Raw genomic sequence first — 14,975 nt, 5'->3', positions numbered from 1 at the left:
GGAACTCACCATGAATGCCTCCCTTATTCTCTTAGAATGGCAATGGTGCCCACCTAAGAGGTGCCAGAACTGAGTTCGAGTGAGTTCCAGCTTGAAAAAAAGTCCTGGTTAAATATAACATTTTAATATATTATAATATTAGCATTCTGATGTGCTTCTATCTTAAGAGAATAAGCAGCGCCTTCAAATGACCTGTGATTCTGGCCTGGAATATATTCTGCTCTTCATAGATTTTAATGTTGAAACTATTCTAAACTAGCATTTCTGAGAACGTAATTTCATTGGGCCAACTCCACTTGTGGCCACCACTTCTGGCCAACTCCTAGGCACTGTAGGAACAGAATGCTGGACTAGATAGTCCTTTGGTCTCAACCATCAGGATTTGTCCTATTTAGAGATTATGTGTACTGGACTACAGTATGCTGTTGACAGCATCCAAGCCAATGCAGGAACACATTGGCTAGGATCCAAAAAACCCCATCTGTGTCACTTAGATATCCTCTGTTTCTTTTTCTGACTCCAGCTAATTCTGCTGTGTCAGAGGTCACTGCAGGGTTTTCAGGTGCCTCTGAAAAAGGGGCCTGAGGTGCCCTAATGCAGACGTAGCACCTCATATGGGCCTTTTGCTCTCACTGCTTAAGGGTTTTTGAGGTATCTGTATGAAACCTTCCAAGCTCTTACAGGAAAATATACCTCAATGAGGTTTAGTTGCTGTAGAACATGATGATCTATTACCTAGGCACATATTTCACCTACATTTAATTCAGCTCACTTTAACCTTCAATCATATTTAACTGCTGGGCTCCCTTCATCATGATCAAAGGCACCTTATATCTAGAGATGGAAGTAATGTACTTTATCACAACCGTTTCTGTTCTGCACATGTTCACCATTAAGCCCCATTTCTGTGTGAATTTAAAACAACCTTAATTTTTTTCACAACTAAAAACAACATTTTAGTAAATAAACAAATGTTAGGTTTGTAATATGGTGAACTGAAGGATGCCTCTTAGTTCTTTTCTTGTTCAGTTTTATTCTAATCAGAACAGCTAGAAAATACAGCTCCTTCTACACAGGTTGAAAATATTTGTGAAAATGCTCCAGGAAGCAGCCATATATTATTATGTGTATAATTATTCCTAAATAATTGTAGTGGTGTGTGTGTGTAAGTGTAATGGTGGTGCCAATGTTGACAGCCTCCTTTTTTCTGTACAATTACCCTGGAAGAGGCAACATGTAATGAATGACATCCAGTTGCTTCTTAGAGCATTTCTTGAAGTATAGTGAATAAGCCAAGTTTGTTCTAAAAGGTAGAGTGAATTAAATCCTCCAGCATCTCTACCTAGGCCACATCTTTCTTCATTCACTTCTTTTCTGTATACATACGTAAACAATAAAACAATTGTGGAAGCGTTTCTACTGGGGGGGCGGCGGGAGATAACCATTTATAGTTGCCTGATTTTTTTATCACCAATTTCAACCTCTTCTAGTTAATAAGAGGGTTCAGATAATGGATATGGCTACTGTATCCCAGAAAATTGGGAGCAAAGGGTGGGAGGGAGGAAAAGCTAAATATGGAAGAGATAAGTGCCTGCATTCTCCAGCATACTTGTAAGGCGCACAGACAACTTCAATAGCTGCATTTAAAAGAGCTTGTGAAACTCCCAGCAAAAATGTCATGCAAACCCTACTGAAGAGATCAACTTATATCAATGATAACACACATCTGACAGAAGTTGCAGTAATCAAAAATATACTCTATGAACAAAATTTGCAAGTATCTTACTCTTCTATTATCTGGTAGAGAGCTTGGCAATCTTCTTTGTAAATTTGGAACTTGGGACAGTAAACGTACTCGTTCAAAAACTCATCCTCCGGGGTAAGAGCTGTGTTAACTGCATGCTGTAGAGAGGAAAATAAAAGTCAACAGGGTTTCATATATTTAAGAGTCCTCCAAAAGACACTATGTATATTCAAATAGAAGAATTACAGCCAGATGTTAAGTGTGTCTTTATTGCTGCAGGAGTTCTGAATAGAGGCTTTTTAAATTGCCCAAGAGCAAGAAAGACAAAAGCAAACTTTGGCCAAGCTCATGGTTAATGAAGCTGTTGCCGACTGTAATGGTTGCATGAAGAGTTACAAACGCACGTACAGTACTAATGGATCTCAGTTAACATATGGTACAAGTCATCACCAAGCTCATTCTGAAACTGAAGCAAAAAGTCAAAAAGAGTTGATGAGTATATATAGTGTGGGTCTTGTAACAATTTCCAAACACATATTTTACATATGTTATTAAATGTAGATCTGTATGTTTGTATGCTTACTTTGGGTGAGACCAAACTCTGGTGAGGAGAATGTATCACATCAACTTGGAGGAGTGTGAAAAATTCACCGACTGTGATAGTACCATCCTGCAGTTTCTGAAAAATGAAGTGTTCACATATAGCTACTTAAAATAGGCTTAGTATTACCTGAGGTTCTAGATCATAAACAAACACAAATCATAATACTAAGATTAAAATGATAAATTAATAAAAAGCAGCCTCAGCAGAAACAACACAAACACAACAAATCAACAGCAGTAACATTCAGAGGCATCTGGTAATGGAGAGAAGACTATCTGAATGTCTTAAATTACACATCTAAAATGGAAGCCTGCTGAATATCACGAAGGGTGTTATTCTATAACTGCAGCAATAAATACACTGTTCACAGAAAAGAGAATTAAAGGGCTTTAAGCTTCTTACATACCTCCTTCAAATTTTGGTCACAAATAATGTTTGTGAGAAGCGGAATCTCCATTTCACTATTTTGTTGAACTAGGGGGAAAAACAGACATGCTAATCAAGAAATTGTGTCCCAATTATATACAGAATACCCACAATATATCAATGTTATGTGAAGGCCACTTCAGTCTAGATTAGTGGTCTGAAGTGATTTTTATTATATGTGATTTGGGATTGTGATCTTTGTTACATCAAGTCCTGGTGGTCTTCATTAACAATGAAGTGCCTGTAACCGAGTAGATCTGCACCCCCAATTCATAATACGGAGGTTTATTTTTGTAAAAAAATACAAATAGCATAGTTAATAACAAAATGCTGCTCTCAAAATACTAGAAGCATAAAAAATGTTATGTAAAATCTTTAGATGATTCAAATGCTATTCAAGGCAGATTACACGCAGCAGCTTCTGATGCTCTGACCAATGCAGGACATGTGCATTTTCCTTTGCTTCTAAATCTCAGGGCAATTGGCAGTTGGAACAGTTTTTTTCCGGGGGGGGGGGGAGAGAGAGAAGAGCAGCTCTCTGCAGTTGCTCATTTCTGACCAATGGCCGGAGCCAGGCTAGTTTTCCCCTTGCCCTTATGTTCCTCCTGGCAGAGAGAGGAGGCACCATCCAATAGCCTTCGGTAGACAATTTAATACATGGGTACAGTATCTTCTAGAATTTACCAAAACAATATGCAACAATGCCAGAGAGTTTTCAACAGCATCAGACAAGTTTAGGGTGGATCAACCACCAATAGCTATTAAGGATCAATCTATCAATAGCAATTAGCCCTAAAAGCTAAGAACATAAGCTTCTTATTAGTGTCAATAGACTTCCATAAATACTGGGGCAAATAGCCTATTTATATTCATCATACCCTGTGTGTGGGCTTGCTGGCTCTTTTTGAAAACAGAACACTGAAGGAGATGGACTTCTAGTCTTAGCCAGCAAGGCAGCTGCGTTCTTAGCAGTGCCAAAGGAAGAAAGGGTGAATTGTGGTAAGAGTATGACTGAAAACTGTAAGAGAACAGAGGACCTGGCACTTTTTCCCATTATAGCTTCCCACTTTGAAGAAGCATCTCAGAGGAGACTCTAATCAGAGGTGATGGTTTGGATTCCAGGTAGGTTAAGTAAGTTTACAGGATATTTTTTACTGTCTTAACTCACCACTATAGCTATCTGCACCTACTCAAAAGCTTCACCAGAGGGTTGGAGTGGGTGGGGCAGGGATACAGGGCTGCTGAGAAAGGAAAATTGCCCCAAACTAAGTAGACCTCAATTCACTGTCCTCTCCTCCAGCAGCTTCTTGCTCTAAGATATTGTTGAAATGCAAAGGGCGCAGGGGTGGGTCTACTTGGACTTGCAAAAGTAGAACAGTAACCTGACGAAGCAAGACTATGCATATGGGCAAAAATCAGGTATAATCTTTTGACAAGTTATTTTGAGAAATTCCATTGGACCCCTTAGATGACACTAAATACAAGAGTGTCTCATTTAGAAGCTTGTCTATCCTATTTGCATAGGTGTGCTTGTGAAGCCATTCATTCCTGAATACCTTTATCATATACAAGATACTGTAGTGTTCTTTACTGATGGAATTAGTTGAAATCAATATAATCAGATAAGAAGGAATTCTTACTAGAGAAGTCTGTATCAGCCTTAACCGAATCCAAATTGCTGCTGTTGCTGCTTTGCTTCTTTTCCATATTTGTAGCTAATAGGTCGGTAACATTTTCACCTTCCTGTGTTTCATGAGCTAACATTGTGCTGGAGAGGGGCTAAAAAAATATATTATTCAATAAAAGTTAAATTAGCAGGATTATTTTGTTGATACAGCAACTCAACTATTTCTTTGTTTGTTGTGGATCACCAAATATTTGAAAGACCAGCTGATTTTTAAAAAGTTATTTCTTACCCACACTTCAGGAGCACAGCACTACAACTGAAAGAATAATCAGTTGCCCCAAACCACTTAATGAATTTATAGCTACTATACCATTTCAGCTACCTTTAGGATAAAACCCACTGTTAAATATGTACTTTGTTCATTAATTCATAGGTGATTTTATAGACTCGAGAAAATGTGACCAAGTGCCAAACAATCATCTTAAACCCACCTGCTTGAACTCTACTGCATCATTCCAGCCCTCGTCGATCTTGAACTTCTTTTCCTGCTGAAGTTTCTCATCATCTTGATTCCAAGACCTTCTCTTCCTGTTATTTGTTTCAAACACTTCAAGCAGACAGCCTTCCGTATCAGCAAGCTCCTTTTCATTCATCAGCTTTTCTGGCACTTCACAACCTAAAGACTCATCAAAATCCATTTCACCTACACATGCAGGAAGCAGCTCTTCATCTATATAATGAGATGGACTCAAGTTGGGGGTAACTTTGTCCAGGGATCTCCTGAGAAATTGAGTGATTTTTGAACCTTGAGTTTCTACCTTCTCTTCTGATCTGGCACCAATATATTCTACATTAGAAATAGTAGGCTTCCTTTTATTTGGCAGTTTAGGTGGGAAGATACCCAGGGCTGATTTTTTCATCTTACAGCTATCATTCCACATGGCATTTAAGAGCACAGAGAGAGGAGCAACATCTGTAAAATCATTGTTTGTCCACCCATTAAAAGCAGTAGGAATATTAGATATGTTTTTTACATCTTCTCTCAACTCCAAATGATCAGCTGGCTTCACTGCCATTTGGGGCAATTCTTTCCCAATGTCTTGAGAGGGTAGGAAAAGTTCAGACTTCTTCCCATTATCATTAAGCTTTGAACAATCACTGACATCAGATAGTTTAGACAAAAGGATTGGTACCTCCTCTGAAGTAATGTTATTGATGGGAGGAAGGTCCATGTTAGTAGCTTCTATATCTTGCAATGTCCCCCTACATGTAGGGAAAGGTACATTACCTAAATTCTGTCTTAAGTTTTTAGTTAGCATTTCTTGTTTCTCAGGTGCCTCCAGGTTCCCATTAACAGCAGCACTAGGTGGCAGGATTGTGACCTCTGTGCCATCCTGGTTAAATGCAAATGAATCAGTCTTATTGGGGTGGCCTAAGAGCTGAGCTTGGCTAGCTGGTTGGCAATACATGGATGTTCTGCTGTCAAATGGCATTGTCTGCCTTTTAACCATTTCTGCGCCAGCCATAGCTAATGTTGCAATTTGATCTGACGAGGGTTCCCATCCAGCATCTATTTCCAGCTTCATCACCTTCCAAGGCAAGTTTCCCTTAGGGTTTTTAGCAATGGAATAAGATCCTGCAATGTTCATATCATCCTGATGAAATTGTATACGGGGGGAGTTTTCTGACTGGGAGATGTTATCAACATTTACAGTTATTGTATGGCACTTTGTCATCTCCATTTCATTATCATGTAGGGCAAGAACATTATTATCTGTAACTGAGCCTGGTATTGTGGTATTGCTCACCTCTTGCTGCGGCAAAGACTTGAAACATCTGTTTAAAAATGCACTCGATATGGGTTTTGTTATTTCCATTGAGTTATTACACATTATCGTTTTATTTGCAGGAACAAAAGTAGTGGATTTAGTTATTGCTGCATCACTGCTGTGTGTGGACATACTGTTTTTATCTACCGGAGCTGAGGACAGTACTTGAGTAGCTACCTTGGCCCATGGGATAATATCACTGTTTACTGACACTGTATGGCTCCTCATAAACGTCATCTCATTGTCTTTATCCAAGCAACACATGGTCTCTTCCTTGGCTGAACTTGATCGAATCACCTTGTCCATCTCTTTTTTCTTCAGCTGCAAAGGCTTGAAAGTAGTATCTTCTCGAGATGTATTGATTATGTGACTTATAGGCTTAGTTACTTCCATGCCGTCATTGTGCATATACATAATCGTTTTATCTTCTGGAAAAGCTGTGGACTTGCTTATTGCTATGTTACTGCTAAATACAGACATGTTGGTACTCCCTGCAGGTATCCATGATTGTGCTAGAGGAGCTTCCTCTACTGCCATTGTAAGGCTCTTGGTAAACTCCATTTCATTGTCTTCACTCTGGGGAAATCCAAGAGTTTTGTCACAAGCTGGTCCGGTTACATTAGTTGATCCCAACTCACTTTGTTTTTGCATAGCTTGGGCACCAGCAGCTTTTACAGGTTGATCTATTATGGTTGTTATGGCTTTAGTCTCATCCATGTTGTTATGATAAACAGTTTTATCCAGAGGTTGTAAGGAGGGCACTTGAGATGTTCTTTCACACCGCTGTATATCATACTGCGCTGCTACTGTACAGCTCTTGGTAAACTCCATTTCATTGTCTTCATTCAGGGAAAATACAACTGTCTTATCTAATAGAGTTATACCTTTCTTACCAATTCCCATTTCTTGAGATGACATATCTTGGAATCCAGCAGCATTTATAGGATTATCAATTAAGTATGTGGGTTTAGTTATTTCCATGTCCTCACCAAATCCAAATATAGAAGTTTTATCTGCAGAATTTAAGGATGCTGCATTGTTTAAAACCCCACTTTTTCTATTAGTGTTACCATGCAGAACAGGCATAGAAGTAACAGATCCAAAGGACATAGAAAATGGAATAGTTCTCTGATAACAAGACACTGAGGCATCACTGCTAGCATTGTTTATGCTAACACCCCCTTCATTAACGTTTGCATAGTTTTGCCTGTTAGCGGGTCTTCCAAAATCTGTGTTCTTGCTATTTCCCCCTTCTAAGTAGGTGTATACATTCTCCTTTGAAGGACACACATTTCTTTCTGAAGCCTCTGAAGCAATGGGTGAAGGAAATAGTTTAGTGGACTTCAAGCTTTTCAAGAAGTCATCAAAATTTATTTTCTTTGTGTTTTCAGTGTTTGTCTTCTGTTGAGACAAACAGGACTCATTCCCCTTTGTAGCGCAGCTATTAAAACTGAGATCATTCATTTGTATAACTTCTTGTTTCAATTCAGTGGCATGCTTAATTATTATAGTGTGACCAGACGTCATATCCATTTCATTTTCATCTGAGAAGAGGAGCGTCCTATCCATTTTGCTCCATTCTTGCCTGGTGTTTACATTATCCTATTAAAAAAAAGAAAAAGAAACAAACTGTTTACTGAAATTTATGTACAGGCAGCAACCACTTTAAGCACATCCAACTGACACACGACTGCCAACACGCGGGTCCTTTTGGAGGGGAGGAATGGGGGTGGAACGGGCTCATGCATGTTCCACTGATGCGTGCGGGGTCCAGGAATAGAGCCCCCATGCAAAATGGTTGCCGCCTATACTTAACTGCTAAGCACATTTAACCTAACTTTCAGATACCAAAATGTTAAGGCCAGATCACACTACTGACTAGCTAAACAAACAATGTAAGGATTGGGGGCAGGGAGGAACCAGGTCTTATAAAGCAAATAAGTACAGTCATACCTTGGATTGAAGTAGCTTCGGGATGAGTATTTTCGGGTTGCGCTCTGTGGTGACCCAGAAGTAACGGAGCGCATTACTTCCTGGTTTCACTGCTCACGCAGACGCTCAAAATGACATCACACACATGCGCAGAAGCGGCGAATCGCGAACAGCGCAAACGCAGGTTGCGTTAGCTTCAGGATGCAAACGGGGCTCCAGAACAGATCCTGTTCGCATCCAGAGGTACCACTGTACAGTGGTACCTCGGGTTAAGTACTTAATTCATTCTGGAGGTCCGTTCTTAACCTGAAACTGTTCTTAACCTGAAGCACCACTTTAGCTAATGGGGCCTCCTGCTGCCGCCGGAGCACGATTTCTGTTCTTATCCTGAAGCAAAGTTCTTAACCTGAAGCACTACTTCTAGGTTAGCGGATTCTGTAACCTGAAGCGTATGTAACCCGAGGTTACCACTGTATTCTTCAGTGTGTTGCTCTTCATTTTGTTGACAGCAGTCTTTGCCAATCTGGTGTCCTCCAGATGTTAGACCAGAAGGCCCATCAACCTCAGCCACCATGACATCATTGAAGTTGTAGTTGAACAACATGGGGGGTGGGCAGGCCCAAGAACATGATTGATGAAAGCTAGTATACAGAATTTTATACCTGAGTGAGGCAGGTGGCGGTGGAGGGACGAGCGGTCCGAAAGGAGCCCTTTCTTGCTGCTGGTCCCGCCGCCGCCCGCTTCTCACAAGAGCAGGCCCAGGAGCCGTGGTTGGGAGAAGCGCTGCGCTGCTCCCAACCGCGGCTCCTATGCCTGCTCTTGTGAGCAGCAGAGGTGGCGGCGGAGGAACGAGCAGCCTGAGAGCAGCCCTTTTGGGCTGCTTGTACTTTCTCCGCTGCTGCCGCCGCCAGGTTTGTGGTGTGGTGAACCGGCTTATACTTGAGTCAATAATTTCTCCCAGTTTTTTGTGCTAAAAGTAGGTGCCTCGGCTTATATTCGGGTCAGCTTATACTCGAGTATATATGGTATTATGTTAGAGGAACAAATGTATTTTTTTTTACCTCCAATTGTTGCAAAGGTGTCCTGATGGGAGCATGAAGTAAGGTGTTCATCCCTTTTGAGGAAAAAAATATATCAAAAAATTGTTTATTTACGCAACAGACATTTTGAAGCCAAAGTATTGGCTGGTTAGTTCAAATTAATACATGAATTTCAGACGTACCATGCTTCCTGACTTTTCTTGCCACCTGGGGGTTGCTAGGTCATAGGAGCCATAACTGCCACAATTACCGTATTTTTTGCACCATAACACTCACTTTTTTCCTCCTATAAAGTAAGGGGAAATGTCTGTGCGTGTTATGGAGGGAATGCCTATGGGTGGCATGGCTACGGATTTTCCTCCTCTAAAAACTACGTGTGTGTTATGGTCGGGTGCGTGTTATAGAGCGAAAAATACGGTATTCTATCAGACTCCAGACTGGGGTGGCTGACCAAGAGATCTTGTGTGTGCCTCCATCAAGGTTTGTCCATTTTTTTAAAAGAACCAATTATTCCCATGTTGTGAATCCAAACTTTTTTTGGCCTAACTCTAACTCAGAGCCCCCTAAATCCGTCCATTTTTTTTTTTAAATAATGAATTTATTTTACTGATGAAAAAGATCACAGAAACTTTGCGCCAAGTAAAAACTGGCCATTTTCACTTTGGCCCTTCGAGAATTGACCATGATCTGGAAAAGGTTAGCCCTAGTAGCTCTAACACCCCCACCCCAGCTACTTCACGTCTGCCTAGGCCTGGGCAATGTAGCGATACACTGAGCAGGACTGGTATGAGGAGCGGACTGTGATGGCGGCTTCACCCAGCAGTATATTGCGGGTGACACTGACACCACTCCTGAGTCCCTCTGCTACCAGCGCCGCTTTCAACATTCGGCCGCTGGTAGCAGCAGAGGGACTCAGAAGCAGCTGCAGTTTCACCTGTGATATACTGCCAGGTGAAGCTGCCATCGCTCTGCCCCTCACACTGCAGAGAGAGGAGTATCACTGGGACAATACAGCTTGTTCCTTTCCCAGCTTCTTTGGGCTGCTATCTCCCCCCCCCTCCCCAGCTAAGCCTTGCAAAGAAGCCCTGAGGTCCCTCTTGCTCTCGCAAGCAGCAGGAACATCGAGACTTGCTCAGCTATGGGGCAGGAGCAGAACAGGGGAATCCCCACTTATGTGTTTAGGGTATGTGAATAGTGGTCCAGAATGGAACCCCCACATAAATGAGGACTCACTTGTATCACATAGGTGAGTTGCACAAAGAAGGTGGCCAAGGGAGCTGTGGACTCAAAAAGGTTGAAAACCACTGCTTCAGGGTGCAAGCCAACTTCCCACTGGTGTGGTTTTACAGAGAAGTAGAGCCACTGCTGCATCCACACCCACCCAGTCTGCTCTCAGTGGCCATAGTGGAAGGTAGGGCAGGATCAGGTCTGATCCCTGTGTCAGCTCCAGGCTTGTGCATCAGTCAGGTCTTATCAGGCCCAATGCCATCACATGATGGCAGCAAAACCAGCTCAGGACCCATTGGAACCTGGGCCAGCGCCTTCTCTCTCAGAATACCCGGTTTTGAGACTTTCTGCTGGCCCCCACCAACAGGGATACTGCCAGTAGCAAAGGTACACTTCCACCCAATCCAAATCTTTCACAGTCTGGTGTAAGGGGCACTGGTGTTGGATTGCTGTTCTAATCCAAAATCGACAATTTCTTCATCCTTCACAGCAGCTGGACTGTTTAGTTCTTCCAGCAAACTTTCTATGTCACCACATGGGATCTGAGGCTTTATTGCCACAAATTAAGTATGATCTATGTCACTTCCAAGTAGCAAATATATTTGCAAAACCATATCATACAAAATTTTAACATATCAAAAAGCAGTGGATATTTAAAGATAATTGCTGTTTTCATACGTACCAGTGATATTACACAGGTCGGCCTCCAGTTCTGCATTCCTTAAAACGGCAGTAACAATAAATCATAACTTGATTTAATTTATATCAAAGATTATCTCAACAGGAAAACTAGCAATTAACAGAACGATAACTACTGGAATTATACCACTACTTCTATTATACTATGACCCTGTTACATGCACTTTAATTGAAATCTAACCCACCATTAAGATCAATTACAAATGTAGTTATCAGTTAAATCACTCTTCCAACTCTAAAGGCATGTAATAAAGTTTCCTATGCAGTAGATCCCTTCATCAAGTCAATCATTCTCACATTGTCTATTGGAATATACCAGCATGCCATGAGAAAGCAAGACTGAGTAGCCCAATCACTCCAGAGTTAGAATTTATGCCCTCAGAGGAGGCTGACTATTGCCATCTTGCACACTCTAGGAACAAACCCTATCAGGTGGAATTTCAGTCCATGAAAAATGATTTCCCATTTACCAGAAGTTTAGGAAACATTGCATTAAGCAGTCAACACTGGTAGGAGTATTATATGACTGGAAATCATGTCTCAGACTACAGTGGTACCTTGGTTTACGAACTTAATCCGTTCCGGAAGTCCGTTCTTAAACCAAAGTGTTTTTAAACCAAGGTGTGCTTTCCCATACCAGCAGGGGACTCAATTTACAAATGGAACACACTCAACAGGAAGCGAAACGTTCTTATTCCAAGGCAAAGTTCACAAACCAAAACACCTACTTCCGGGTTTGTAGTGTTCTTAATCCAAGTTGTTCATAAATTAAGCTGTTCTTAAACCAAGGTACCACTGTACTTTAAAACTAAGAAATCTGTTCTATTAGGCAATTCATTTCAGGCTTACTGATTAAATGTGTCTTGATTCTTTGCTGTTGCTGTTCCTAAAATTAAACAAAAAACATCATGAAAGAAACATCAGCATTGATGTTGGTGAATGTAATAAGGCTCTCGTTATCATCCCAAAACATAAAAATGAACAAAAGTTCTCACCGGTATGGTCTGATACCTCAGTGGCTGGAGGTTCTGATGGGAAGATGCTAAAACACACAGACAAAAGGAATTACAATTTTACTAACTTGGAAATATTTGCTGTAAAGAAAACAAACATTCATTTTTATTTATTTATTTATTTATTTATTTATTTATTTATTTATTTATTTTCTATACTGTCCTATACCCGAAGGTCTCAGGGCGGTTCAAATACATAAAATCAAAATACAACAACCCAATAAAAAACCCCTAAATAAAACCCTATATGTGCACCGACTTTGATTTTGTCACAGCTCAGGATACAAGGAGTCCCTTGCATTCATGCAAAGTTGGAACTAAAGTATGCTATTGGGAGAGTGCACAAGTTAATTATGGATAGAGCAGTTAGCCTTTATAACATAAAAGTTTTAAAACTTGATTTAACCTTTTATAATTGACAGGCTGAGTTTTTGGCCCTTTCTTAAAACGTATCCATTCATTTGCTTTTAATTCCTAGCTTGGTTGTAATGTATTGTTGGATACAGTCATTTGTATCTTGGTGTGTTTTCTTACACTACAATCCACATATTAAAATGCATTATATTCATATATTGTGAATTGGTTTGTTATGATTTAGATGAAGAGCAGTACATAAATGTTTTAAATAATTAAAAACAGTTCTCTCCCCTTGCTTCTCACAACCCTGAGAGATGGGTCATGCTAAAAGCGAGAATGAATGGCACAATATGAACCTGGGTCTCCCAGTCCTAGGCTGACCCTAATCACTAAGCTATGCTAGCATAAAATAATAAAAATGTGTTTCTATTGTTTGTGCTTAGAAACTGTCTCCATTCCACAAATAGCACTATTTAGTATATTCTAATAGCAAAAAATCTGCAATGCAATGAGACCAAATGGGATGTCAGTACACACCACAAGCAATGATCCATCTTCCAAACTTGTTTCCAAATGTGTTAAAAAGTGGTAATACTAGTCTGTAGCATAACAGTGCATATTGTTTAGGACCGTCAGAACAGCATGCTGGGATTTTTAAATACCCCATACCCCATTTTCATTAAGTAAAGAACAGCTAAATTGATATTTTTAAATCTTGCCTTAACAACTCATCAATCTAAGAGAGAATGTAGACAGATGATAAGGATCTATAGCTTTTTAAGTGGAGTTTGGGGCTGTTTGCATTCAAGACCAGTTTTATAGATCTGCTACTTTAAGAATAAGCTTACCTGATAGTAGCTGCAAAACTGACACGCCTGGAGTTTCTCTGACGTTTTTCAACATTGCAGTCCTGAATATACAACACAGAAATTAAATGCATAGGCAGCAACTTTTATATGAAAGCTTTCAACCAGGATACCTGATATTAAGTGTTATTATTGAAAATTAACCTTTAGGAACAGACTTATATATCTATGGTACCTGAACACATTTAAATTGCAAACATGCTAAATATCCAATGCTCATGGAGCTGGTTTTCAAGTCACCCAGTACCAGACAGTTTGGATTGCACCCATACATGCAAATTAACCCGTTGGGTGAAATCCAATGCTTTTGATCCAGCAGAGCAATCTGCTAATGGAAAATGAAGGGAGGCAATTTTCTCTGATTCCTTGGTCCCTTTGCAACACATCCACACATTTTTCATGCTGCTTTGAAAGGTCCCCCAAGCAGATTTAAGGAGCTGTAGCAGGAATGGGGAAGTGGAAGAAACCTCCTCCAACCCCTGTGAGCCGTTTTGATTCAATCACATGCCATTTTCTTTTTCCCACTGGAAATGAAATCAAACTTTATGGGCAAAGGAACTGGGCTTCTTAATTGAAGCCAATCAACTGATAGATGGCTCTTGCACAGGCGTATAATAATAATAATAATAATAATAATAATAATAATAATAATTTATTTTTACCCCACCCATCTGGCTGGGTTTCCCCAGCCACTCTGGGCAGCTTCCAACAAAGATTAAAAATACATTAAAATGTCACACATTAAAAACTTCCCTAAACAGGGCTGCCTTCAGATGTCTTCTAAATTTCAGGTAGTTTTTTATCTCTTTGACATCTGATGGGAGGGCGTTCCACAGGGCGGGCGCCACTGCCGAGAAGGTAGCATATGTTGTCAGATGTAGCACTGGTAGGCTGGGCCTTATTGGCCAAATTAGATGCCCTAACAGGCTTAATTAGGCATGCAGACCAGAAGTTCCCCAACATTACATTACCAGGCTACTCCACTGCATTGAAAGCTGCTCCGCAAGTGGGATGGCAGCAGTGAATTTCACCCACTAACTTGAGACAAGGCTACTTCAAAATAAATATGTCAAGAAGTTATACACTTTTTAAAAATATGGACATCTTTTTTTAAAAAAATTAACCAGTGGTAGGTTACAGACACTGACTTACATTTGGAGATGATCTCACTTGTATGTAATGTAATGCCTACCTGAGTTAATTCATTTCCACTCCCTAAGTCACGGAGAGGGGTCTGGGGAGCTTTTAAAATCTACAAAGGAAATAGGCATCATTGAGCAAACAATTTCTGAAGTAGCTACAAAACTTTCTTAAAGCAACATACACAGTAAACAGATTTCTGGTTTGTGGAACAACTTCTGCTATTCAAAATAGTAGTATTGTATGCATATATCTCCAAGATAAAGCCTTTCAGAATGCACTAATGCACTTAAAGCAGATTTCTGAATTGTCGCTCAGGATAGTAATTCATTCCTTACTATCCTTGTAATTTTTAATAACCAAGACTAGCAGTCTGAATATTTCAAGTCAAAGGCAGATGAACACACTCCAACTGAAAAGAAGAATGGAACTGTCCTAAAGAAAATTACCAAATGTATTTGCTATGTCTGC

General features: G+C 40.2%; 1 protein-coding gene across 1 annotated transcript in view; it reads right to left on the bottom strand.

Moving 5' to 3' along the window:
- Positions 1-14,975, bottom strand: part of KNL1 (kinetochore scaffold 1) — a gene marked incomplete at its 3' end in the record, with an annotated part of 37,794 nt that overhangs the window by 16,219 nt on the left and 6,600 nt on the right. The window contains exons 4-14 of the mRNA XM_083755115.1: positions 14,557-14,616; positions 13,347-13,408; positions 12,124-12,170; positions 11,978-12,014; positions 11,112-11,149; positions 9,224-9,276; positions 4,893-7,832; positions 4,415-4,553; positions 2,755-2,822; positions 2,328-2,423; positions 1,787-1,902 (exon numbers count right to left, since the gene is read on the bottom strand). Of these exons, the coding sequence (XP_083611241.1) occupies positions 1,787-1,902; positions 2,328-2,423; positions 2,755-2,822; positions 4,415-4,553; positions 4,893-7,832; positions 9,224-9,276; positions 11,112-11,149; positions 11,978-12,014; positions 12,124-12,170; positions 13,347-13,408; positions 14,557-14,616 (3,656 nt within the window). The remainder of the gene's footprint in view (positions 1-1,786; positions 1,903-2,327; positions 2,424-2,754; positions 2,823-4,414; positions 4,554-4,892; positions 7,833-9,223; positions 9,277-11,111; positions 11,150-11,977; positions 12,015-12,123; positions 12,171-13,346; positions 13,409-14,556; positions 14,617-14,975) is intronic.

Source organism: Podarcis gaigeae (assembly GCF_964106915.1).
Source record: "Podarcis gaigeae genome assembly, chromosome: 1".
Lineage (NCBI taxonomy): Eukaryota > Metazoa > Chordata > Lepidosauria > Squamata > Lacertidae > Podarcis > Podarcis gaigeae.
Note: the sequence above shows the minus strand (reverse complement) of the source record. Positions and strands in the feature narration are given on the sequence as shown.